At 41.6% G+C, this 26,120-nt stretch overlaps 1 protein-coding gene across 4 annotated transcripts in view; it reads right to left on the reverse strand.

Moving 5' to 3' along the window:
* Positions 1-20,103, reverse strand: part of cep170ba (centrosomal protein 170Ba) — a 43,326-nt gene extending 23,223 nt beyond the window's left edge. For all 4 annotated transcript variants that reach the window (XM_063183468.1, XM_063183467.1, XM_063183466.1 and 1 more), the window contains exons 1-7: positions 19,723-20,103; positions 15,029-15,163; positions 5,338-5,427; positions 4,188-4,268; positions 3,550-3,606; positions 2,960-3,101; positions 1,340-1,420 (exon numbers count right to left, since the gene is read on the reverse strand). In XM_063183468.1, coding sequence (XP_063039538.1) covers positions 1,340-1,420; positions 2,960-3,101; positions 3,550-3,606; positions 4,188-4,268; positions 5,338-5,427; positions 15,029-15,136 — 559 coding nt within the window. In that variant the 5' untranslated portion in view covers positions 15,137-15,163; positions 19,723-20,103. The remainder of the gene's footprint in view (positions 1-1,339; positions 1,421-2,959; positions 3,102-3,549; positions 3,607-4,187; positions 4,269-5,337; positions 5,428-15,028; positions 15,164-19,722) is intronic.
* Between the last annotated feature and the right edge of the window lie 6,017 nt (positions 20,104-26,120).

Consider the following 26,120-nt stretch of genomic DNA (forward strand, 5'->3'; position numbering starts at 1 on the left):
AAAGGCCAGAGTGGTGTGTGTGTGTGTGTGTGTGTGTGTGTGTGTGTGTGTGTGTGTGTGTGTGTGTGTGTGTGTGTGTGTGTGTGTGTGTGTGTGTGTGTGTGTGTGTGATGGAGTGGTTTGGCTCTTAACTGGCAGTAGATGTTTGTTTGTACCACATAGCAAGAGAAAGTTACAGCCTCACTGCCTTGGCCTATGGGACTGTTGGGTCTGTTCTTGCTGACTGCGAGCTACAGAGCACGGTCATATACCAGCGCTGCACAGCAACCAGGGCTGCACTGGGGGAGAAAGAGGGCCCGGGCACTTTTGGCTTAAAGGGGCCCCTCATAATTAGCGGCACAGATCTAAGTCACCGGTGGGCCCCGCACCCTCGTGGGCCCCTATTTTCAGAAATATTCAGATTGTTTTTTTTACATTTCTGAAAATAGGGGCCCACAAGGTTGCAGGGCCCACCGGGAAATGCCCGCTATGCCAGATGGCCAGCCCAGCCATGACAGCAGCTGACAGGGAAGTTGAATCAGCTGTCAGAGAATGTAGCTGTAGCTCAAGTTCGAAGAAATGGAGGATCCCAACAGTCCCATCTGCAAAGCGGCGAGGCGGTGAGTGACCCTCTCTTGCTATGTGGACTCCGCAACTGGAGCAAACGTGCAAGTTAAGAGCCAAAATGTTTTAGCATGACAAGCCAGACTAAATGTGAGATTAAATGTAAAAATGTAGTCAGTATCATGGCATTGGGGCATTGTCCAAGGCTAGACCCACTCACAGGCAAAAATAATTTTGGCCCCTGGCGGGTGGGGCTAGTTTGCTAAGCTAAAAATATTTCCCAAATAATTTGTAGGGGGCCGAGCTACAGGGATCAATTGTCTTTCGCTGGCTTAGCTACATTCTCCCTGCCTGAGGGAGTCCAAAAAAAGGCAACAGTCCTTTACATTCCTTTATAAACCCAGAGAAACGATTTTAACAATATTTAGCCCCAAAAATAGTGGCATACCCTTTTAACATAGGAAAGAAACAGCTCAACACTATCATGTGCTGAACTTTAAGTGAACCAGACAGATTTAACAGATCAATGGGATTAAACGTGCCTGTGTTCTTCTCTCTCTCTGATTCTCTCTGTGAGAGAGAGAGAGAGAGAGAGAGAGAGAGAGAGAGAGAGAGAGAATGAGTGAGTGAGTGAGTGAGTGAGTGAGTGAGTGAGTGAGTGAGTGAGTGAGTGAGTGAGTGAGTGAGTGAGTGAGTGAGTGAGTGAGTGAGTGAGTGAGTGAGTGAGTGTGTGTGTGTGTGTGTGTGTGTGTGTGTAGGCCTGAGATGCTGCCATCTGATGGCTGTGTGTCCTTGCCTGCCAGGGGCTCCTCTACGTCCTCTCCCCACCATGATGGCTGACCATACAGAGGAGTGGGCTTGGACATCACTGGAGTCTCTTTGAAACAAAACACACACACACACGCACACACCCGCGCACACCCGCGCACACACGCGCACACACGCGCACACACACACACACACACACACACAATGTCAGCGACTAACTGTGTAATGCTTTACTGTGAGAGTGTAAAAATTAATACATCGAAATCCCAAAACATACTTAAAAAATAAACACTTCACCACTGAGCTTGAGTTTGACATCCCTGCTATAGTAGGCTCTACACCCCTGGTCTCAAAACAATGGTCAGCGGGTCAAATCCGGTCTGGGCGTGGCAAACATTTGGCCCACAATGAGGTCAGAACAAATAAAAATATAAATGTATGTGATTTTTGATCACTAAAACTTCAGTGGGTCATACCAAAGCGTTCACAGAGAGTTAGATCTTATGCTGACAATCTCATAACAGACATTGACAAGAAGGGACAACGGAGGACCAAAAATCTGTTCACTATCCAGACATCTAACTTGTTTCTCATTGGGTTGGGGCATTGGTTTGGCCCGCAACCTCACTTACTCTACATAGTTTGAGAAAAATAATTGGAGATCACTGCTCTACACTATACTGCCCTACAATCTTAGAACGCAGTAACTCTGAAAACGGCAAACTGAGAAAAAAGGCTTCAAAGTTTTCCATATGGCGCGACAACTGTGTTGTCGGTAAATTGGTGGTGACAATTCCTGGTAATGCTTGTTTATGATAGAAATTTAATGCACAAAAAACCCCCCAAAAAAACAACATTTATGTGTCTTTTTGCCACAAAAAACAGAGTTACTGCGTTCTTGGCTGGTATTACTGCCACAAAATGGAGTTACTGCAGGAGTTACTGCGTTCTTAGCTTGTATTACTGTCTACTCCCAAACCAGTCCCATTGGAACGTGCAGCAGTAACTCGCCGACTTACTGCGTTTTTGTTTAACCTTTTTTGGGTCATTTTTGCACTTTCAAAATGAGTTTTCTCCAAAACGGGACGGTGTTGGACCACCATTTTGGACACAAGACAAATGAGGTAGTTTAGAACCGATTTCCGATATAAAAAAAAATTCGACCATTTTGAGTTACTGCGTTCTAGTATTGCACGGCAGTATACAGTCTCACCTAGGGCTGGGTATTGCAACTATGTTCCTGTATCGATTCGATTTCGATTCTGAGGGTTTTGAATCGATTAATCACGATTCGATTCGATTCAATTCGATTCACTCCGAATCGATTCAATCCGTTCCCTTTTTGGTGCCAGGATTTCCCCCAAAAGATGCTGTTGCCTATTGTTATATAAAAATGTCAAAGGGCTGTGGCTTGACAGTGTTAACAGATTGCTAATTTGTAAGCTTAATAAGTAGGCCTAGGCCTAATTGACTGGGTATTTTCCATAGACCTAAATTAAACAAAAAGAACAAAAAGAAAAAGAGCAAAAAAATCGATTTTGTGCCCTGTGAATCGATTATGTGAATTTTAAATGATATCGATCGATTTTCGATTGAATCGATTATTTTACCCAGCCCTAGTCTCAACAGTTCACTCTACAACAAGTACCTGTGACAGGGGGCTTGCTCTCGCTGGTGTCCAGTTTGGGGTTTAAAGGCATCGTGGTCCTGATCTTCTCCTCCCCATGTGCTCGCTTCTTCAAAGCAGACGTCTTCACACCAAGCTGGAGCTGGCTGGTGTACTTCTCGTGCTGATAAACAAATAGATAACAAATAACATGCAGTGAGTGTGAGGCATGGTTACTACAATACAACTGACCCCCAGTGAGTGTGAGGCATCGTTACTACAATACATGATTTTTTCCATAACGGTAGGGACACATAGATGCAAATTTGGCAAAGCGAAGCGAACTTCGCTATTCATTCCTATGAGAGAGGCGAAAGCAAGCGAAAGCAAGCCAACAGAAGCGAAGCGAAGCAAAATTATTAAAACAAATTTAATATTATGTAAATGAGGAGCGAATTCGCCTCTGCGGCCCAATCAAATCAACAAGATAACTGTTCCATTCCATTTGATTCACCGTGACGACCTGAACACTGAATTTCGCCTATCTTCGCCTCGCTCGTTTCGCCTGCTATGTGTCCCTACCGTAATTGTGCAGCCGTAACACCCAGTGGGTGAGTTTGAGGCATGGTTACCTTCAGGGCCTCCTCTGGGACGAGGTGCTGGCTCCGCTCCAGGATGTAGACGTGGGCATGTGGCTGCTATTAAGGAATAATGGTGATGCTGCTCGCCAACATTTTGGTTGGGTCAAATACAAACAAACAAACAAACAAAGCAATCCCACATACGACTGTGTTGGGGTAGTAAGAGATTTGAAAGTCGGTGATAATCAGGCTAGTTCTAACCTAGCCTTTTGGCTGTTCTCACACGTGAGATGTCGATGCTATTAACGAAGGCATTGATGGTTGGTCTCACCAGAGAATTCCGCTGGTGAGAGCTGATTGGATGGCCTACATCTCAGCTCATCTTTCTGTTCTGTTTTTGTGGTTTTTCTAGATCTACTGTTTTTTCAATAAAAAAATGTGTGAAGGGTTACCCCCTCGCATGTCCCCGTTTTGTCATGGTCTTGAGTCTGCCTGACACATCACAGCACAATTTAATTTGACACTTTGGGCAACATCGGCTCACAAGCACGAAAGCTGTTTTGCACTCCTGATCCGAGATGGAATTTCAGAGTGCTGCCTATTTTCCAGATATGTAAATCCCAAATATTGTATTGTGATTTTTTTATGAGGGTATATTGTTAATGAGCAATAGAGACTATGAAAAAGATATCATAACCAAAGCGGATGACGTCTGAGAGCTTGAGCGTGATGTAAGTTTGGTCCGGAATCCTGAGGTCGTTGACAAATGTCTGGAGGGGAAGAAGACAACACAAAAAAGAACACGTGTTACTACGCCTGTAACGGTATAATATATTGTATTCATACCGAACCGAACAAACCTGTATCGAATCGAACAGTGCTGTACCAAATTGTTTTTAAATTATATTATGCTGCCACTACATGCAGTGGCTCATGCAGAACGCTGAGAGAGAATGCAAGAAAAAACAGGTGTAGAGGCTTGTTCTTTTTTCGTTTGTATTTCGACAACATTTTGTTGAAATAAACAACGTGCTGAGGAAGTGTGATTGTTGTGTACCGTTACACCCTTACAAGTTACCATCAACAGCTAAACATACAGGGGTTGAACAAAATAATTGAGACACTTGTCATTTTAGTGTGGGAAGTTTCATGGCTCAAGTGTACCAGCCTGTTGGACAATCTTCATTACTGGCACATTGCACAAGTTAAGTGAAGTGTGAAGGTTCAATTAGCAGGGTAAGAGGACAGTTTTGCTCAAGATTTTGCAATGCACACAACATTATGGGTGACATGTCAGAGTTCAAAAAGGAGAAATTCTTGGTACGTGTGTAACTGTTGGATCTTTGACTGAGACAGCAAGTCTTTGTGATGGATGAAGAGCCACGGTATCCAAGGTGTCTGCATACCACCAAGAAGGATGAACCACATCCAACAGGATTAAATGTGGACGCAAGAGGAACTAAATGAGACTAAAATGACAGGTGTCTCAGTTATTTTGTCCAACCCCTGTACTTACTCATACAAGGAAATAATATTTGATCCTAGCTAGACAGCCGAGATGCACTGAATTTCTCATAGACTGCCATTGAACTGTAACAGTGGAACGTTATGTCAAACTCATGGATGGGATCTGTAGAACGGGGGGAAATCCTTACTCCTCAAAGGGTTACATTTACCCCATTCAGGCCCTACCGTGGCGCAAATGGTAGGGCACACGTTTGCTATGCGGTTCGATTCCCAGTCCTTCCCCATCTCTCTCTCCCCACTCACTACCTGTCATAACCTTCACTATCCTGTCAAATAAAGGCACAAAAAAACAAACAAAATATCTAAACTTACCCCATTCAGGCTGCCTAGGTCCTTTACCAGGTGCTCGTCTGTGGCTGGGTCGTAGTTGATTACGGCATGCTGCTTATCCACACTGCGGGACTGAGAGACATGTTTTTTTGCTTACAAAAAGTATGTGTTTCTAAATAAAACAAATAAATAAGAAGCTCAAAGACATTTCAATAAAGCATATCAAATAACGTGTACAAAAACCTGTATGTTCGTCAACCACATTTTTCTGATATCCTACATCAAATGATTTATAGCCAGTTTCCTTATAAAACACACAAAGTAACTTCCAAAATGTGAAATTGTGCAGATAAAAACATCCACTATAAATGGTTAATTAATGGTTTATTATATCAAAGATGTCTAAATATGTTACCAATACTTATCTCATCACACATTATTTGACTTCCCTCCGATCCGGAGGGTAACGATTCGATTCGATCCGATCCGATTCAACGATGCATTGCGATGCGCAGGGATGGAGCACAAGTTTGTGACGGGGTTATGTCGAGGTCCTCTACCCATACGCTATGCTTGATGTTACAAACGTCTAGCCTAATTGTCTGTTATTGTTCACAACATTCGCACCCCACCAGGGCTGAGCTCAAACATTAATATTATTCTAATGTGCAATTAAAGTAAAAGAAAGAGGCGACTGTGTGGGCGCAACTGCAGCCAACAGTAATTCGTTTGTCAACCACCTTATCCAAATCGACCTCAATGCCCTCCTTCCATATATTACTAACACATACCTCCTCCATATCCAAGATAACTGTCACGACCAAGACTCGCGGCCCCATCCTTGTCCGAAACAGATTCATTTTTAAATTACCAGCCTTCTCGTCGATAGGCTATGGTTCCGCTTTGCCAAGGGTGAAACTTGGGGAGACATGTGGAAACGGCCGGGGATCACTGCGTGCATATAGGCTATTCAATTAATGTGATGAAGGATCATGATGGTCAAACTTTAGATGCTGCATGCCACGAAAGGGGCAATTTTTCGGGAGCAGCTAGGTTTTAAAAAAACTCTCCCGCACACGCCGTTTATTAAAGAAAGAACAGCGAAATGATCAGTGTGCGGGAGTTTTTTAAAAACTATTGCTGAGTGACCCATGGTGCCATCTCCGACGCACCTGCCAGCTGAGGTGTGCGGAAAAAAGCCGAAGTTTAAGGGAGCAGCTAGGTAAAATGTTTAGGGGTCGGGAGGGAGGAACTGAACAGCTGTCAAATAACTTGGGCCCTACTTGACTATGTCCTGAAATCGGCAACCTACTAGCGATATAGCCTACACACTGGCCCAGAATATGTAGCCAAGCCAATCTGCTGAATAGTCACTGAGCAGGGCTAACCACCACATAAGCATTTCACGAGCTTGATAGTTCAATGCGATTTGCCAAAGTTGGTTGCTGCACCAATGCGTTAAAAAGGATTCATGGGGGAACAACGCATAATACAAAAAAACCCCCCACAAAGCCTACCTTGGCGCTTAACCCATTATTGTCTTACCTTAAGCTGTCTTATTTCAACGAAGCTTGTTTGATATAATCAACGTAGATCCATGCAAACAAATATTTGACTGCCGCATGCCTTCACATCGCGACCATTATAGACACCTAGACCCCTGACCTGACTTCAGCCATTCGTTAGTCTCGCCCCCTCCTACCGGCAAAGCTGCGCTAGAGGTTACATTTCGAGGGCTTAGAGCCAGAGGGGCGTAAGTGGCATTTTAGCTCTAGTTCTAATGCAAACACGAGCGCGGGGAGCTTTAACTGAACCGTGTGATGAACAGCATCACCTGTTTTATACTATCATTTATTAATCCCGAGGGAAATCAAGGACAATATAGGCCTATAGATATTTTGTAAACGCATGGGTCTACTTTGTGTTATTATTCAGTGTCTCTTCTGGAGGTCGGTATCTTAATTTGCAAATATTTGGTGCCAGTTTCTCGACCTAAGATGGATGCTATAAGAAAAGTAACCAGATGACAGTAAAACGCCTGCGAATTATTCCATGTGTGATCGACTCGAAATATGAAACCAAGCCTTGTTATCCCATTCGTCCACAACGGGGAAAATTAAACATGTCACCCATCATTGAAAAGCATGGGCACCAAGGGCGAAACTTTGATTTTGACATTGGTGGGAACACAAAAGTGCTCCAAGACAAAGATTCCAGAAGCTTTTTTGCATTATCAATCATAGGTTCATGTCATGCAGATGTAGGGCACAGTCTATGAATATGGTCATTGATCCACGTCGAATAAGCACGAGCGGTGCTGTCCCCATAGCCTATTTGTTTCAAACGTGTGACGCGCAATGCCAATTTAATGTCACGCTTTCAAAGACGATGATTATTGAGACCGGAGAACGAGACACGGAGTAGGTTAGAGGTAGGCCTAGGTGAAATTAATGTGGAGAGCACGGTCTATGAATATGGTCATTGATCCACGTTGATTTATAAGCACGAGCGGTGCTGTCCCCATAGCCTATTTGTTTCAAAAATGTATGACGCGCAATGCCGATTTAATGTCACGCTTTCAAAGACGTTGATTATTGGGAGAACGGAGAACGAGACACGGAATAGGTTAGAGGTTGATGAAATTCATGTGGAGAGAGAGAAAGAGAGAGAGAGAGAGAGTGGGCAGCACCAACCCTTTGGATGTAGTGATGCACGCGCAACCGAAATTGAAAGAAAAGACAGGGAGGGAGGAGAGGCAAAATGGGAGGCGCGGGTATGATTATTTAAAATTTAAAAAACGAATCGATGCTGAATCGTCAATGCCCTGGATCGCGATCCTTTGCCGCATCGATTACTTTTGACTGCCCTATAGAACGCTGGTATATGGAGTATACCCACTTCTAAATTTTAAGGGCTTCAGTAGACCCACTTAAAATTGATTGATCCATTATTTAGAATAGCATAAATATATACAGTATACCCACTTCAAAAAATGCTCTAATATACAGTATACCCACTTCAAAAAAGTAGACTACACCGCTGGATCCTGTCCTGCACCTTTACTTGATGACGCAACCAGCTTGATATCACTTCACGCTGTTGTTACTTTCTTTGACCAGCAGATGGGAGCAAATATCAGCTACCGGTACTATGATAAGATATAGACAAATTGCCCCATACTTAAAGCTTTAAGAAACTGAATGACCTGAAACTGTATCCTCAGTATAATGGGTGTTTAGTGTTGTCTATTGATTATGCTCTTCTGACCAAACACATAAGCACACGTGCCACCACACTGTTCGCACCCTGGGGCCCTGTGATTATTAGGTCTTTGTGCAATGGGACATGGTTAGTGGGTGGCTGGCTATCTTGCATTGAGAAATGTGTGGAGAATTCTAAGTGAACAACGGAGCTGCGCATTAAAACAGAAAAAAAACAATCCCACTCACATGCAAAAACAGCCCACTATGCTTTCAACTCCCGATAATTCCATTAACCAGACTTTCAAACAACAAATAACATGAAAGAGCTAAGACTTCTTAGCTCTTTCACAAACAAATTTTCGAAACTGGACACTTAATGGTTTGAAGACTTTTTCAGACATGTTTGACAAGGGTTCTGAGTCTGTGAAGTCATTTGCAGACATCACTAGAGAATATGAAATTCCTAGATCAGATTTTTTTAAGTACTTGCAGGTCCGCCACATCATGGTCCATTTGCAAGAAAAGGGACAACTTAGATTCTGCCCTACAGAACCGGAACAATTCATATCCTCGGCCTCCTCTGTTAAGGGGAAGATATCTCTTTTTTATAAAAAGTTATCTGAAAGATCACAGAACTCTTTTTTGCCCTTGAAATCAATTTGGGAACTTGATCTAAAAAAGAATTTCAGTGAGAAAGAGTGGTTAAGAATGTGTACAGATTTCACCTCTCCCGTGGCTACAGATATTAAAATTAAGGAAAGTAATTATAAATTTCTTTACAAATATTATCTAACCCCAGTTAAGCTTAACAAATTTGATGAAGTAAATTCTCCTTTGTGTAAGAAATGTGGAACTGAACTGGGGACATTTATGCATTTATTTTGGGACTGCAAAGTTGTTTATTCTTTCTGGGAGAAGATTCACGAAGCAATCCAAGATATGTGTGAGTGCACTTTTGATCTCTGTCCTAGGTTGTATTTGTTGAATTATGGGTTGGGAAATGTGTTCCCTTACGCAAAGAAATGTGTTTTTGTAATATTATGTCACTTTGCCAGAAAATGCATACTCATGAATTGGATATCGCAGTCAGGACCGACTCTTTCACAATGGTTAGATCAGATAATACACTTTTTAACGATGGAAGAAAGTATAAACACACAACACCTGAAACAGTTGGATGTCAAGTCTACATGGTCCTTAGTACATAAATACATAGACACAGTAAAACTTACAAACCTAAGTTAAGCATATAGGGTAGACCTCTATGCGAAGTGGGTAGGAAATAATTGTATGTATTTTTATTTATTTTTTATTTTTTTTGGGTGTTATGTTTGTTTGTTTTTGTTGTTGTTTATTCTTCCTTTGTCTAGTGGACAAGCGCTGTCCACTTTGTGTGATGTTTGTGTGATATGTGTAAAAGTGTAAATTAAAGAAAGAAAAAAAAAACAAATAACATAAAAACTCATAAAAAATTAGGTTATTGCATTATATGTGACAAATGAATTACTCTACTTATCGTACAAAGCCCAAATTGTTGTTTCAAGGCATCTGAATGAACTGAATGACAACTCTAAAATTATTGTACACCATGTTTTTTGATCGTACATAGGACATAATGGACAAAATCATTAGAGATGCACCGGATCCTGATTTTTAGGATCCTGCCGGATACCGGATCCACTGCTTAAGATCCTGCCGGATCCGGAACCGGATACCGGATCCTACGAAAGGGTTGAAACACATATAGTCCACGGGCCAGGTGAGATGTCGGTACCACTCAGAGGGGCAAAGGTTGCTTATATTTTTTGAAAAGATACATGTCTGAAGTTAACATTTTTGTATGATAACCCTTCTGGAAGTACAGCCAAGTTAGGGTTATCAGCCGTTAAAGTAACACCCCCCCATCAAAAATAAAGGTTTTTAAGATGGGTGCCTGTCTTTCTACTGGCCCTTGTTTAAGACATATAGGGATGGTTAATTTTGTTATGTGTGGTATCGTTGCGAAGGGGAGACTCTGAGCTTTCATCCGACACCTTTCGAGAACATTTTGGTTAAGTATAGCCCTCCCTGCAGCGTTTCAAACATTTACTCAGACACATTTTTTTAAATTTTCGCCGATATCATCTCTTGTCTTTTCATACTGTGGCATCAGGGAGCATCAGAGAAACCTATTTAAAACTCTAAAATATTGTCTTGAGTATCAGGAATCTGAAAATATATCCTTTCACTATGTTATCCCATTTTAAGGGGGTGATTTTCAGTCTTGTATCAGGCATGCCACTTTTTTGTTGCTGTTTTTTTTGTGTGCTAATGTCTCGTATAGTCAGGCCTTTTTGAGACATTCTGCAGTTGGTTATCATAGCTTGTTATATATCATCAAGGAAGCCGACAGGGGGGGACAAAGGGATGTCTTGTCCCGGGCCCAGGGACAGAGGGGGCCCAGAATTTGATCCTTATTACATTGTATGTATTGAATTTGGGGCCCTTTCCGATGTCTTTGTCCCAGGCCCAGCCAAGGCTGTCAGCGACCCTGTATATCATATGAAAGCTTGGATTGTATAGTATACAGATATGACCATGTATTTGGTGTACCTATTAGCATAGTAACCTATTTGCATAGCAACGGTTGCCAATTTGTTGTTATGACTGAAACTTCATTATATGTCAAAAATACCTCAAGACGTTTCAACCTTGAAGATGAATTTGAGTGGTAACCGTAATATATCTGACTCCCACTCCACTTTTCTTTTTTATACTGCATTGTACATGACCCCACACTACTCTATCAGTTCCATGTAGTGGTAAACTGGCAACGCTTCTAGGGCCATTCTGCAATTGGTTATCATAGCTCATTATACACCATATTAAAGCTTGGAGTTTGCAGTGTATGGGATATTATGATATATTTTGCTGTACCTATTTGCTTGGCAACGCAGGTAAAGCATTTTCCTTACCAACCAGCATCAATGATACAGTTTCTCAGCGTTTCCATTGTGTAATGATACGTGAATCCTGACTACTTGTCCTAATATCAGTGTTGTGATGCAATACATCAAGAGGTTATATACAACATCTGCAACATATGTGATAATGGCCCATTTGATGTTAGTCCTACCAACCGAAATCATAGCAAATGTGTGAGAAATACAATAGGCCTTTAAACATATCGTGTCAACTTTTGTAGACATATTTGTGTCATGTTAAATATATGACTTAAAAATGTTTGGTTACTACATGTCAGACATACATGTATCTTAATTTTACATGTGCTTAGCAGAAGAGATGGGAAAAGAGTTGAAGTTGTACTCAAGTGAGCGTAGGCCTATCTTTCTTAAATCTTACTCGAGGGGTAAGTAAAAGTCATGTACTCATCCAAAATCTGCTCAAGTACAGGTAAATAGTTCAAAAAAAGTACTGAACTTAAAATGTAATTTGATGAAAAATAGTTCTTTGTTACTTTCAATTAGATGTCCTCTAGTGGCCTAGGCCTCTTTTTTTGGTCTTTTATGGCTCATTTTGTGACAGGAAAGGATTGGCGAGAGAGAGAGGCGGCAGTCTGGTGCCCTATCTAGCGGTCCATGCCTAGTCCTTTTGAGATGCTCTTCATTTAGTGGTTTTGTTTAGTCAATAATGACACATCTGGTGTTCCCAGACAGGCCCTCTTGCAGGAAATCCAGCAGGTCTATCATCTACAAACCTAAAGGCCAACTTCAGTCTTGGGTAGTGATTTGAACAGGCAGCAGGGCTTTGTTGCATCTGGTATTGGAGACCTAGACTGTATCAGAGGTGTCATGATTTATAGCAAAATGTAAAAACTGTCTGTGATATAACAGTTGAAGATCATGAAGAAGTTGAACATATTGCAAAGGAAGAGTGAGGGACAATACCATCAGAAAAGTACAAAAAGCTCATTGATGAATGAAAAACATGTTTGGAAGCTGTCATTGTCATTGTGCACCCAAATACTACTGGTGAGGACTGTATCAGAAGACAAAAATATAATTTCAGCAGGGGATGTTTTCTTGGCACACGTTGGGCCCCTTTGTACCAATCAAGCATCATTACAATGCCCCAGTCTACTTGAACGTTGTTGCAGGCAGTTAAATGGCTTCTTATTGAAAAAGGGGTAGGCTACAGCCCAGTACCCAGCCCAGTACCAGCCCAGCAAGGTGTACCTAAGTAGGAGGTAAGTGCACATCTTCTTTGTGTATGCATTGTTTTCTTTCTAAAGTGGTATGTAGTATACAGTATACAGTTTTATGCATAAGTCAGTATACAGGTGGGATTTCAACCTGCAACCCTCTGATCTGATGTCCATCTCCTGAACCACTACGCCACAACTGCCCCATGTGCTGTTATAGTATGTGTAACATGGCTCTTATGTAACTGTATGAATGCCACAGTTGGTCCTACTCTCTACATTTACAGTGCATGTGCAGGGAGTACTATTCAGTGTGATATGAGGTTCTGTGCTATTGTGACATTAGCACATGTAGAGTAGCAGGGCAATAACACCCATTACATCTAGTGTGACTACCAGGTTCATAGAGTTCAATGCTCAGCATGGACTACTATTGTAATGCACTGTACTCTGAACTACACTCTACTGTACCATACAGTACTCTACTCTACTTCACTCCACTCCATTATTCATTACTGCTGCTTGGGTCTAGGGATGGGTCTCAGTGTATGCCTGGAAAGTGAGCTGCAGTTGCTCAGTTGGTACACCAAAAAATACACATGTGAATACAGTACATGTATGCATGTTGCTTCATCTGTGGCATGGTGTAGTAGCTGTTGCAGCAGTATGAAGTTCAGAACTTGTGCTGTCTTTGCAAAGCTCTGATGACATTGTACCCCACTCTTCCTTTGCAAACCTCTTCATGATCTTCACCTCAAATCAAGTGTTCTTGCGGAGGGTTTTAAATGTTGCTGTAAATCATGATACATGTGGTACGACCAAGGCCTCCAGGAGGAGAGAAGTGCCGCAAATTCTCCAATTAAATAAACAAGTTTTTAATGTGACAACTCGAGAGTGTGCAGCACTTATCTCCTCCTGCAAGTGTGCAACTGCACTCAGGACCCGCCAGGTTAGTGGGGGGATTAATTAACCAGTGCTCTCCACCATCCTCTTCCATGACTGAGGCACCCCAATTATGGTACCGTCCCGCTGCACTGCTGCCTTTCGGATGCCCTTTGGGGGCTGCCCCCTTGCACGGGTGAGGCATAAATGCAATTTTGGTGTGTGTCATGTGCACAGTGTGTAGTGTGTTGTGGCGGGCTGGTGTCACAATGTGAATGGATGTAGGAGTTAACTAGTTGAACTTTCACTTCACTTTCTACTACTAAAGACTACTAAAAAGGGACAAGTTAAGGAATGAGTTTATGTTGTGTTTATATACAATTGCTATGATTTCAGTTGAAAGACTAATATCATAGGGGACATTATCACATATATTTCTGGTATACAACCTCTGGGCGCATAACAACATTGATTTTAGGACAAGTAGTCAGGATTCAGACACCATATGACACAATGGAATCACTGAGAAACTATATCATTGATACTGGTTATGGAAAATGATTTGCCTAGTTAACATTGCTCTGCAAACAGGTACACCAAATATATGATAATATATGAATATGCTACCCACTCCAAGCTTTCATATGGTATACAACAAGCTATGACAACCAACTGCAAAATGCACCTAGAGGTATTGCTTCCTGAACTTTATGAGAAAATGGTAAAACTGTGTTTTGAAAAAAATAACATGCCTCATACAAGACTGAAAATCACCCCCTAAACATGGGATAACATAGTGAAAGGATACATTTTCAGATTCCTGATACTCAAGACAATATTTTAGAGTTTAAAATAGGTCTTTCTGATGCTCCCTGATGCCACAGTATGAAAAGACAAGAGATGATATCGGCGAAAATTGAAAAAAATGTGTCTGAGTAAATGTTTGAAACGCTGCAGGGAGGGCTATACTTTACCAAAATGTTCTCAAAAGGTGTCGGATGAAAGCTCAGGGGCCCCCCCTTCGCAACGATACCACACATAACAAAATTAACCATCCCTATATGTCTTAAACAAGGGCCAGTAGAAAGACAGGCACCCATCTTAAAAACCTTTATTTTTGATGGGGGGGTGTTACTTTAACGGCTGATAACCCTAACTTGGCTGTACTTCCAGAAGGGTTATCATACAAAAATGTTAACTTCAGACATGTATCTTTTCAAAAAATATAAGCAACCTTTGCCCCTCTGAGTGGTACCGACATCTCACCTGGCCCGTGGACTAATAGCCTACTCACACACGTGGGCCCTTTTTATCACGTTGGCTCAAACTATTTTGACTTAAAAGCCTCGACTACCGGATCCTGGATCCTGGAACCGGATCCGGATAGTCTGAAAAACCCCTATTATCCTGCCGGATCCGGAACCGGAACCGGATCCGGTGCATCTCTAAAAATCATGATACAAATACGATAAATATCGTACATCTGGCAGCAGTGTTTGGTGCTCACCTGCAGCATGAGCTCACAGTCGTCCCGCCCCACAAAGATCATCTCCCGTGGCAACCGGTGCCTCGTGCCCGAGCTGCTCACCAGGAACCATGACAAGGTCACGCTCATTTTCACCAGCGACGGAGGAGCAACATGCTATAGGAAGAAAGAGAGAGAGAGAGAGAGAGAGAGAGAGAGAGAGAGAGAGAGAGAGAGAGAGAGAGAGAGAGAGAGAGAGAGAGAGAGAGAGAGAGAACATTTGGTCAAAGCCATGGAATTCAGAGTTGTGACAACCTCGGTACTGTGGCGATATTGTATCAAACCAAGAAATCGTGATACACAGAGTCACAATATTGTAACGAGTCTGGGGTTACCTATGTTCTGTATGTCGTGTTCTATTCATTCTGTTCTAGGGTTTTGTGTGTGCGAGGTTGGGGTTCCAATAAGGGGAGCGGGAAGTTTGGTGTTTACTGCGAGACCGAACCAGCTGAGCTACAGTTGGGTTAAGCTGTGTACTTGTTCCGATATTTATGTGGCGTGGCTGTGGCCAACAACAGTCTTCATTAAACGGACACTTCTGTCTACATCCTGTGTGTTCCCTGGCTACCAAACGCTACAATATTGTATCGTGATGCAAGAAGGCAGTATTGCGATACTAGCCTGATTTTCATCAACTTTCAGACCAAGAATAACGTTTCCAAATGGCATGGTTAACCCACCTCCCTCAGTTTGCAACTTGTCCATGCCAGAAAGGACTGTGCCTAAGTTTAAACCAAACATTTTCTTAGTCCAAATAGAATGTCTCTGCTTAAACCACGTTACTGCCTTGAACACGCCTCTACCCAGGAAGGTTGGAGATTTTCCAAGTTGACTGGTTCCCGAAAAAGTGGGTGGAGTTCCCCAGCACGGCGGAGCTCAGAAAGTACTTGAACGAGCTCTTTTCCTGAGTAATTTCGCAGCGCCAAAGGTATCGCGTCATTAAGAGGGCGTAGCCTGGGTATTGCGATACACCCTTGTAAAGACCTGTTACCCTTCAGTCCGGAAATAAAAGCAAAAATCAAATGAATTCATTTAAAGACATACATTTCATTAGTTCATTAGTCAATTTGTCAAACTTCTCATGATCGTGCCCGTCTTACAGGAGAGCGGCTGTCCACGCGGTGGACCAATCATCAAAGTGCTTCACGGGGTACACACGGACCACTGCACTCAAGAAGCTGAGATAGCTTACGCGGCGTAATGGGCAAGATCGCTAACCGTGGTGCTGAAGTACTGCTACAGCCGAGAAATGTTTATGCAGTAAACATTCTCGAGCTCGGGAGTACGTGGCGCCACTGAGAGCTCGGGCAGTCTCTGCGCTCACAGATATGTGCGAACTCTAAGCAGACACCCCCTTGCGGATGATGGTCGGAGGGCAATGGAGCAAGGTGAACTGGGAGGAGGCTAGGGCAAGACGCCTGACGAATCGATCGAACAGCGGCAGAAGGGAGGCGAACGGGGAGGTGGTGGGTGCAAGTGAGAAACACATTTCTGACTGGAGACATGTGAGAAGAGAATAAATGCTGTATAATTAAAGGGCGTTCCAAATTTCAGTGCGCTGAAATTCCACCGAATGACGGCAGAGCGGAGAATGAGATGCAGCTGGTTAAATAGGCATGCCTCTTTTCGCGCTGAATTCAGATGAATGACAGTTGAGCGGAAAATAGAATGCAGGTGGTAAATTAGGCATGCCAAATGTCATTACGCTTCTCCCGGACTTTCGTTTTTAACAAAACGTGCATTTAAAAAAACGTTCTGTGTATCAAACGGTGGTGTTGAGGTGTTTATCCGGCTTGCAGCAGATTTAACCTACGTGACGAATAATGAGCGGAGCGGAGTTTCACAGTTTTCTTATTTTTATTAAATAACACGGAGCTGAACTTCAGCATTCACCAGAGACTAAGGTAACCACTACATAACAAGCAAAGATGGCGCAAAAATGAATCCAAATTAATTACATTTACAGTTACTGTAGTTTCTGTGTTCAAAGCTCACATCCTAGAACTTCGAACTAGGTCAATGGCGATTTCTGTCTATGGCTCCATGATCCACCATATTTGTGTAAAAATGGAACATGGAGGTCAATGGAATTACTGTAACGGTGACCGCCATGGCTCTTAGAGAAAGTATTAGGCGGCACACTGACTGTAGCTACATGCAGGGGCTAGTCTGAATTACATTACATTACACTCAGCTGACGCCTTTATCCAAAGCGACTTACTTTAGGCCCCTAAAGGCCAAAACTCTGGACACACCTTCCTGTTCAATGTATTCTCTTTATTTTTGTAGCTATTTACAGTAGGCTTACATTGTAGATTTTCGCAGAGGGCATCAAAACAAAGTTCATAGCAGGGAATTTGTATGGGGTTGATGACTGAAAAGTAGAGTAAAAATTGTTTAGCACTTAGGTTCCCCAGTGTCATCAATTGCCCGCGGCCGCCATCTAGGTGGAACTGCATATTTTTGAGGAAACAATAGGAGTCAATGGGAGTGACCCTTCTCACTCGAGACGAGTTTCTCTGTGAGCCCACCTGACACTCCGCCCACACACTAGCCTAGAAATCTAGACGCCCCTAGCGACCGCAAATTGAATTTGCTCCCGGGGGCAGTCTAGCGGACCCCGGTCGTTTTGCGAGGCTGAAAGTTATCCGATGACAGGGCCAATCAAATCGCGAGGGGGGCCGGGCTACCTAGTAAACAGGAAACTTTATAAGAAGAAGCATGGTGTCCGTCCGTGCTACGTACAGCACGAAAGTGTTTACTTAATTTAAAAAGCCTGGATGATAATACATTTCGTGGCTGACATGGATTGATGTAATAATACACCATGAACTTATGGGGCACAAATAGATCTCAACACATTACCATTTGATCATTCGGTGTTTTAAACTAGCTCGGTAAGCTAAGTTGAGCATTTTACAAAACCAGATAGTCACACGTTATTATCAGACCACTACCGTAGGTGTAGAATGAAATTGCTGCTCCAATTTCTAACAAGACACATGCCATTAAAAACGAGACATTTGGGAGCTTTGGAAGTCTTTGAGTAGCTTACTAAATAGATGGGAATGACACCGAGTCTACCAAGCTAGTGGCTAGCTAACCTGTCGTCAACAACACAGACCTAGGTATCCATGTTAGGTTAGGGTTAGTCTTAGAAAAAAAAACTAGGGTTAGAAACAAAAAACGAACATCAAAAAGATAACTAGCTCCGTTATATGGCGTTGGGATCGGTCTGGCTAGTGGGAGCGAGCTGACCGGGGAGCGTCCTGCATTGGGAGCGACAGTCCGGGAAAGTTATGGGTATACAGCTGGCTAGCTAACGCCGAACATGCCATGTTGACAACAATCATAAATATAACAATTTAACAAGCCCCAAATTGCTCGACATTTTGCTGATTGATCAGGGAGGGTCATGTGGTTGAAAACGAGGCATTTTTGAACTGTATAAGTGAAAACACGATTTATTAGGAAACTTGTTTGTGGCTGTGGTCATCACACGAATTCACTGCTACGACGGCTGGAAGTTGCCGCTTCTGAAAGAGGCCCTCGCTAGTGGCTAGCTAACCTGTCGTCAATAGCAGAGCTAGGTATCCAGCCTTGTATTATATGCCTGCCCCAAATTCTAATAAGATCCATGTCATTAAAAACGAGACATTTGGGAGCTTTGAAAGTCTGTAAGTCGCTTACTAAATAGATGGGAATGACACCTGGTCTACCGAGCTAGCGGCTAGCCATGTATTAGTTATGGGTATACAGCTAGCTAGCTAACACCGAACATGCCATGTTGACAACAATCATAAATATAACCATTTAACAAGCCCCAAATTGCTCGACATTTCGCTGATTGATCAAGGAGGGCCATGTGGTTGAAAACGATGCATTTTTGAACTGTATAAGTGAAAACACGATTTATTAGGAAACTTGTTTGTGGCTGTGGTCATCACACGAATTCACTGCTACGACGGCTCGAAATTGCCGCTTCAACTACAAAGGGGCGTGTGGCGTGCACGAGACAGCTGTGACGTTACACAGACATGTGTGGGGATTGGTTGTTTGCCATCCAATTGCGTGACGTTGAGTGCTGAAGCAACCGTTTATCCCGCCCACACTGCTGCCCAGCTCTCCTAGACCCTGGTACAGCTTTTTGCTGTACGGGTCTGGCTGCGCTAGGCTACCCACACACTACTTTATGGTTGAATCCGGTCGAGTGAGCTACTTTTTGCAACTACTTTACAGCATGCATGTGACCCTATAAGTAACATTATTGCTGTAAAGACTCACCCATAATTATTGGCATTGTGCTGAACTGAAGGCGTAACAGGGTACGCCATTTCCCGAAGGCTATGCAAATACAGTAAATGCGATGTCCATTGGTCATTTTTTTCTAGTCACATTCTACAATAACAACTGAGCTTTAAAACTGACTAAACAAAGAAATATTGTCAATATGGCGATCTCATTCTGCATTACCATGTTAGTTATTATATACATTCTATGTGCATTACAAACCATAGTCAGCCTGATACAGCACATCGTGAATGGGAATACACACAGAACGATTCACGTCAGCGCCCTCGCTAACCTGTAGCTAGCAAACTAGCAAGTTACAGATAGGACATATCGATTCAAGTCATTTAAACTATTATATGAAATCAGACAATGTGTTTCTTTACCAAATGTTACTTGTGCAACCTCTCCTGGACATCTCCCAGCTCCGGGCAAGGCGAGACTCAAGTACAGGATTTAACAGAAGCAACCAACTTTGACGGAGGAGAAGGAAGTCCTGACATACCATTCCATTCTATTTCACAACCACAAACATTAGCAGCCAGCTAGCTAGCAGCCTAGGATCCAGATTCCTCCTTTCCTAGAAAATGTCAAGAGTTGTCAGTAAGTTTACAACACTCTTAACTTATGTGCTCCATTAAAGTCCGCTTCTTAACCAAGAAGTGGGAAATCCAATCAATTTAAAGTCCAATATGCGTTCAGATGAGAACCGGCTTTTGGCTTCCAAAGTGAATCCACTAAATGCGCTGCGCCTCTGGATTACATGGAATTTGGTGACGCAGCTGTCCCGTCCCCACTAGAACTAGCCGTCAAACCAAACGAATTGGCATGCACCTGCCCAAAACTCAAAAGCATGACAAAGCATTTCGTCACACGATATCAAAAGTTAATATTTACATTCTAGAACAATGATAACGGACGGTATTGTGTGAACACATGATCATGATCATAATGGAAACATACATCTAAAATCTGCCAGGAATTTGTGAGGTTACATGGCATGGAATAACAACACAATTATTTTCAGTGGTACATTGACGCCCTCTTTTGGTAGTCTCGGGCAAGTCGTTATGGTGGAATAGTAGGTTCCAACCAAGGTCCACACATAACATGGATCATGCCACCTCACTCTCTTTCTCTGTGCACAGCACCTCCTTTCACAACTAGTCTAGGTTTGTTATTAAGTGCACCCAAATAACGATAACAGTAGTGATGCAATAGATTTGGCTATTATAATGCAGTTCTTAACTAAAGGAACATTGTTTAGCTTATTTTTGGTATTTTGATGTAGGCCTACATTAGTTATTAAATGTGTTAAATTATTAGTTATTTATTAGTTATTAGTTGTTTTGTTATAGTCTACTTTCCCTCCCAACTTGCTACAGCCCCCCTAGCACCCCCTTGCACCGGTGATGATAATTAGGCTATTTATTAAAATTTCACTTGTGCCAAAATGCACAGCCTGTGTATCCCAATAGTTTAGTATCTTAACTTGTTTGTTGATGTATAAAATAGTGCAAACTGTGAAACAAGGTTAACTCTGAAAATGCTAACGATAGTAGGCTTACTTAATTTAGTTTAATTTTTTAAAGCATTTTTCACAGAACAAGACAATTTGAACATTTTTTTTCTTTTTTATACTATGTCTGGATTAAGGGGAAGAATATACAATAATGTAAATAAAAATTAGGGATATTCCATACAAGTCGAACAAATCTCCACATATTTACAGTAGCCTATGTCTTTGGAAATACGTATTATTAAACTGCAGAGCAGACATACTTAGAAAGGCAAGAGAGAGTACTAGGAATATCATTTTGAGTGAAATTGTATCTTTTTCAGGTGGTTGGAGTGTTGATTTTTTTATTTATCTTTTTATTTTTTTTAGTATATTTTTTTGAGCCATTTTTTCTGCAAAGTTCTAGTAGTGCAACCTCCATTAAATGCAGATGGCTCATATTTGACATAGGCCTATAATGGTGTCTGGCGCATGAACTGATGTAGCAGTAGGTCCTATGCTGCTATGTAAATTATGTTAGCACTAGATGATGCCACAACTTCACAGCAGTCCCTCAAATCCTATATATAAGACAGTCTGTAAAAAGGATGCAACTTCACTTAAGTAAAGATTTCAGTCCTTTCTCTCTAGTGTGAACATCCAGTAATAGGGCCTATTTTGAGACCCAAGTGCGTGATTTGTTCTATACGTGGGCCTATGAATGCCATTGATTCTTAAAAGTTTGGCAAAAACATGTCCCAGGCTCCCAGCTATAAAAAGTGCTTCTTTTGTTGAAAATGAATTACATTTTCATGAACAAAATAAATCCAGGTAATGATCAATGGGCCTGTTACACAAATGTACAGTTGTTTGAAAGATTTACTTGTAATTTTATTTTCCACTGCTGTAAACCTGCCCACATTCTTTAAAACCTGCTGTCCTAAGGACAGACATCATAATTTCTATTGACTAAACATAAAAAGCTCACTGATGGAACTGAATAATATCACCATTATGTGGAAGAACATTATTACATTACATTGCATTTGGCAGATACTTTATAACCAATGCGACTTACAATCGAGGACATAATCATAGCCATATACTGTATTTAAGTAGTTCTACAGAAGTGCACATAATGAGTTTAAAACAATATTTATTATTGTCTGATTGTTAAAAATGTGTCCACATTTTTTTTTTTACCACCGTCAGATATTTTTTTAAAAGACAATACATTCAGGCATATACAGTACATGGTCATTGTCATGGAACCTTTGGCTCTACTGCACTCTTCACCCTCACTGAAGCTCCTGTAAGTTTACTATTTTATCTTAAATTTGGTAATTGGTTTGAACACTACTACTGTTTCAACTATAACCTGTCACCACCGTTGCTGTTGTATAATAATAGGCTATACTATTAGATTAATGATAATTAATAGTATACTTTTTGAGAAGAGGTATGAAGTACCCAAAAGCAGGTCGAACCCAAAATGGCTAATGTGAACAAACGCATATGATGTAAAAGAGTGCGTTTCTTGTCACCGTGGTCAGATGTCACCCCCGTCACTTTTTGTTCCATGATATAGCTTGTCAGCTTGTTCCATATGTGACTGAATTGTGCTGGGTATTCAACTAAGCACAGTATGCGTGTGTTCACTATAGCATCTAAAATCTGTTTCTAAAAAAATAGATGTTGTAACCCCTGCTGCATCTGTTCCTGGTCTCCGCTATACAGTAAATAGACCTTTTGCCAAGATCAAAGCTGAAAGATATAATGTTAATTCTTTTCATTATTTTTTTCCATAGTCATACAGTGAGTGCACCAGTGAATCCACATTCTTCTTTAAAACAAACAAAAGAGAAAATGGTAAATCAGATGTACATTTATCAGTCAGCAGGTACCAAATTATATATTTTAACATTTAACGAAAAATACAGAAAGCTACAGTAACAGGGCAATAGCACAGCAGCTCAGCCAAAGTATTAACATGCATGTGGCTGTGTGTGCTGTCGGATGCTGGGGCTGTGCACTGGTACCATCATCCCCCTGAGGCAGTCAGCCTGCTTTCTTCAGAAAAAAAATGGAATGTCTCTGATGACATCCGGTGTTTGTTGTTTTTTTCATTATTTCAGTGTATGTGTGTGTGTGTGTGTGTGTGTGTGTGCGCGCACAGGTGCGTGCGTGTGTGTGTGTGTGCACGCTACAAGCACCTCTCATTTTCAAGCGTGACCACCTGTCTTTTGTTTGCAAATAAATAAATAAGGTGGTAAACATGGCTGGCCACCAGCTGTCTCGGGCGCTGCAAGCAGAGGTCAAGGGCTCCCACACCACACCGCTGGCCTTGCGAGGTGAAGACACGCCACTTACTTTCTACTTCACTTCTTCTCCAAAGTCTTCCTATTACCTGGGGACCGAATGCAAATACCTTGGCCCAGAGGCGGACTTTCCATTAGGCAAACCTAGGCAATTGACTAGGGCCCCGAGCAAATCCGTCGACTCATCCATTATAGGACCCCCAACTGTCATACCAGTCGCAGTAAAAATCTTAATTTGTCACTTGTGTCAAGTAATCGAAGACCTATATGAGGCGAAACACTAAAGTAGCACCAAAACACAGACTCTTATGTCTGCACAATGACTTTTGAGGCCCCCATGTTTATATTTGGCCTAGGGCTGGCCCCAAAATGGCTAGATCCGCCCCTGCCTTCACCTCAACAAAAACCAGCCCCCCATCCTCTGCCTCCAGCACATGTGCACACACGCATGAAAAACAGTGTCACAAGAGTACATACACAAGTATACTGCACAAACGATACAATCATAAAAGGATACAAGGATAGTTAATTGGTCACTCACATACATAGAGCCACTGAAGCATGCAGTGACATTAATTGGCCTGTGCAAAAAAGTGTACTGAAGAAGGAAGTGGGAGTTCAAGTATTAAGAGTTCAAAGGCTTCATGATTCTAAAGGAATTAAGCTTTTTCTGTCTTTTTAACCCTCCCTAAGATTAATGTGGAGGGGCAAAAGCACCCCAATGATAACGAAGACGTTAAAAGTTGGCCCTGCCGTTGCCAACCAGTAGAGCACCCGTCTGCCATGCGGCTGACCAGCGTTCAATTCCCGGCCCGGGTCCTTTGCCGGCCCCTCCCCGTCTTTCTCCCAATTGGCTTCATGTCCACCTCTCACACTGTCCTCTCAAAAATAAAGTCAAAAAAGAAAAAAGAAAAAAAGAAGACGTTAAAAGTTGTCTTCTGTCTGCCTGTGCGCACACTTCAGTCATTACAACATTCTACAATTTTGACCCCCCAAATGTTGACCTGAAGCTGGTGCCTTTTATTGCACTGCATTTGGAATGAAGGATTTTCTATTCTGCTTTTTGGACCAAAGGGATGGAGTAGGAGGGAGGGATCCAGGAGGATGGGGTGGGTGCTATTTTTCCACTGTCCTTATGTGCAGTACAGATCCTTGAGCTGTTTTTGTGGGATGCCGGTGAACTTGCTTGTCACGTACAGTCATGTAAATTAATTACCATCACATTTTTACTTTTACTTTCATTTTTAATTTGTACTTTTAGTGGTCGGGAACAAAAATTCCATTTTTTACTATAAATCATATGGCGTCTTACTCTAAACTCATTGTTTACAGTATTTTATGGACCTGGCATTTTGTGTATGCTTTAATCACAAAAAAACTTTTAAAAAGGTTATACAAAGTATAATTTAGAAAATATTGTCATTTAGAGCATTATTTGCAGAAAGTTACAGATGGTCAAAATAACACAAAAGATGCAATGTTTTCAGGCTGTGAAAATTATGTTGTTTTTAAGTTTCATTTAAATTTTCATTTTTTTCCAATCCATATGCCTGAAAACACTGACCAGGCTCTCCCACAATACCTTTTTCTAGATTTTAACAACATAATTTTATTGTATTGTCACTGCCCATTCTCAAATTGATGTCGCGTCTGTTCCAAGCACTTCTAACAATGTGAGTCAATGGAATCACACCAATCACAAAATAAGCTCTGATTTCATTTGTTGTGCATTTACTTTCAGTGGCTGCTCTCATACCAGGGATGTTGCAGGTACCATGCCATAGATTTTAGAAGTCTGTTTGAAAACATACAGTGACAAAACCGTAAGATTTGTGAATTCCATTACATTTTGAAAAGCAAATATTAACAATAATAATAATACCCCAATAATAATAATAATAATAATTATTATTATTATAACCAACACCAACAATAATAATAAAAACGATAACTACTACTACTATTACAACTTATTACAATGTTATTATTATCATTAGCATTATTATTATTATTACATCTCAATCACTGCAGGTGAATATATTATACCAGTCGCAAAGTATGTGAAAAGTAGTAATAGGAGTAATATTAGACAGCACCCTCTCATTCTCCACTCACATACAGTGTAAGCTCTGTTTGTTGAGCTGCGTTTTTCCAGCTGAGCAACATCTCCAGACCAGACTGTGCCCTACACTGACCCAACACTCAACTAAAACAGGCTACTGCTCAACCGCTTAGGAACATCTCACATTGACTACTGCAACACAAATCTAGCAGGTATCCCAAGTAAGCTCAGAGAGGAGAGGACTGTTGTCACTGCAGCAGTGTGTAAAGAATTGAGTGAGCAGTGAATTATCTCCTCAACACAACTCTAACATTAACATTATTTTGAAATATCTAATTCACCTAATTATTCAATTTCAGGGGCATGGGCATGGTGGCTTAATGAGCTAAGACACCACACCATTACACTGGCGACCCGGGTTTGGTTCTGGTCCAAAGCCCTTTACTGATCCTCCCCCTCTCTCTTCCACTCGTTTCCTGACACACGCTCACACCTATCCCAAATAAAGGAATACAAGCCAAAAATGCTTTAAAAAAATACAGTTATGAATATACATTAGGAACACGCATGCCATACATTTTGGGGTCAGTTGCTTTTCTATGACTCAGTTACATCTCATAGTAAATTGTTGGCATGTCGTATCCATGACTATTCTTGAGTCAACAAATATGCCTTTTTCATTATTTAAGTGGAATAAACACACAGTGAGACAAAACACATTTTAATGTCTAAATAAAAGAATTATTCATTTAATTGAGATTGTCACATTTGCACGGCACACCCACACAGCCACACTTCAAAAGATCTAACAAAACAGTACACACTATTGCAGATTATCAAAAGCTAACAAGTGTCAAATCAAAAGGATTGTCATCTATCGTCTCTAAAGCACTATCACTGAAGCTT

Source organism: Engraulis encrasicolus, chromosome 19 (genome assembly GCF_034702125.1).
Source record: "Engraulis encrasicolus isolate BLACKSEA-1 chromosome 19, IST_EnEncr_1.0, whole genome shotgun sequence".
Lineage (NCBI taxonomy): Eukaryota > Metazoa > Chordata > Actinopteri > Clupeiformes > Engraulidae > Engraulis > Engraulis encrasicolus.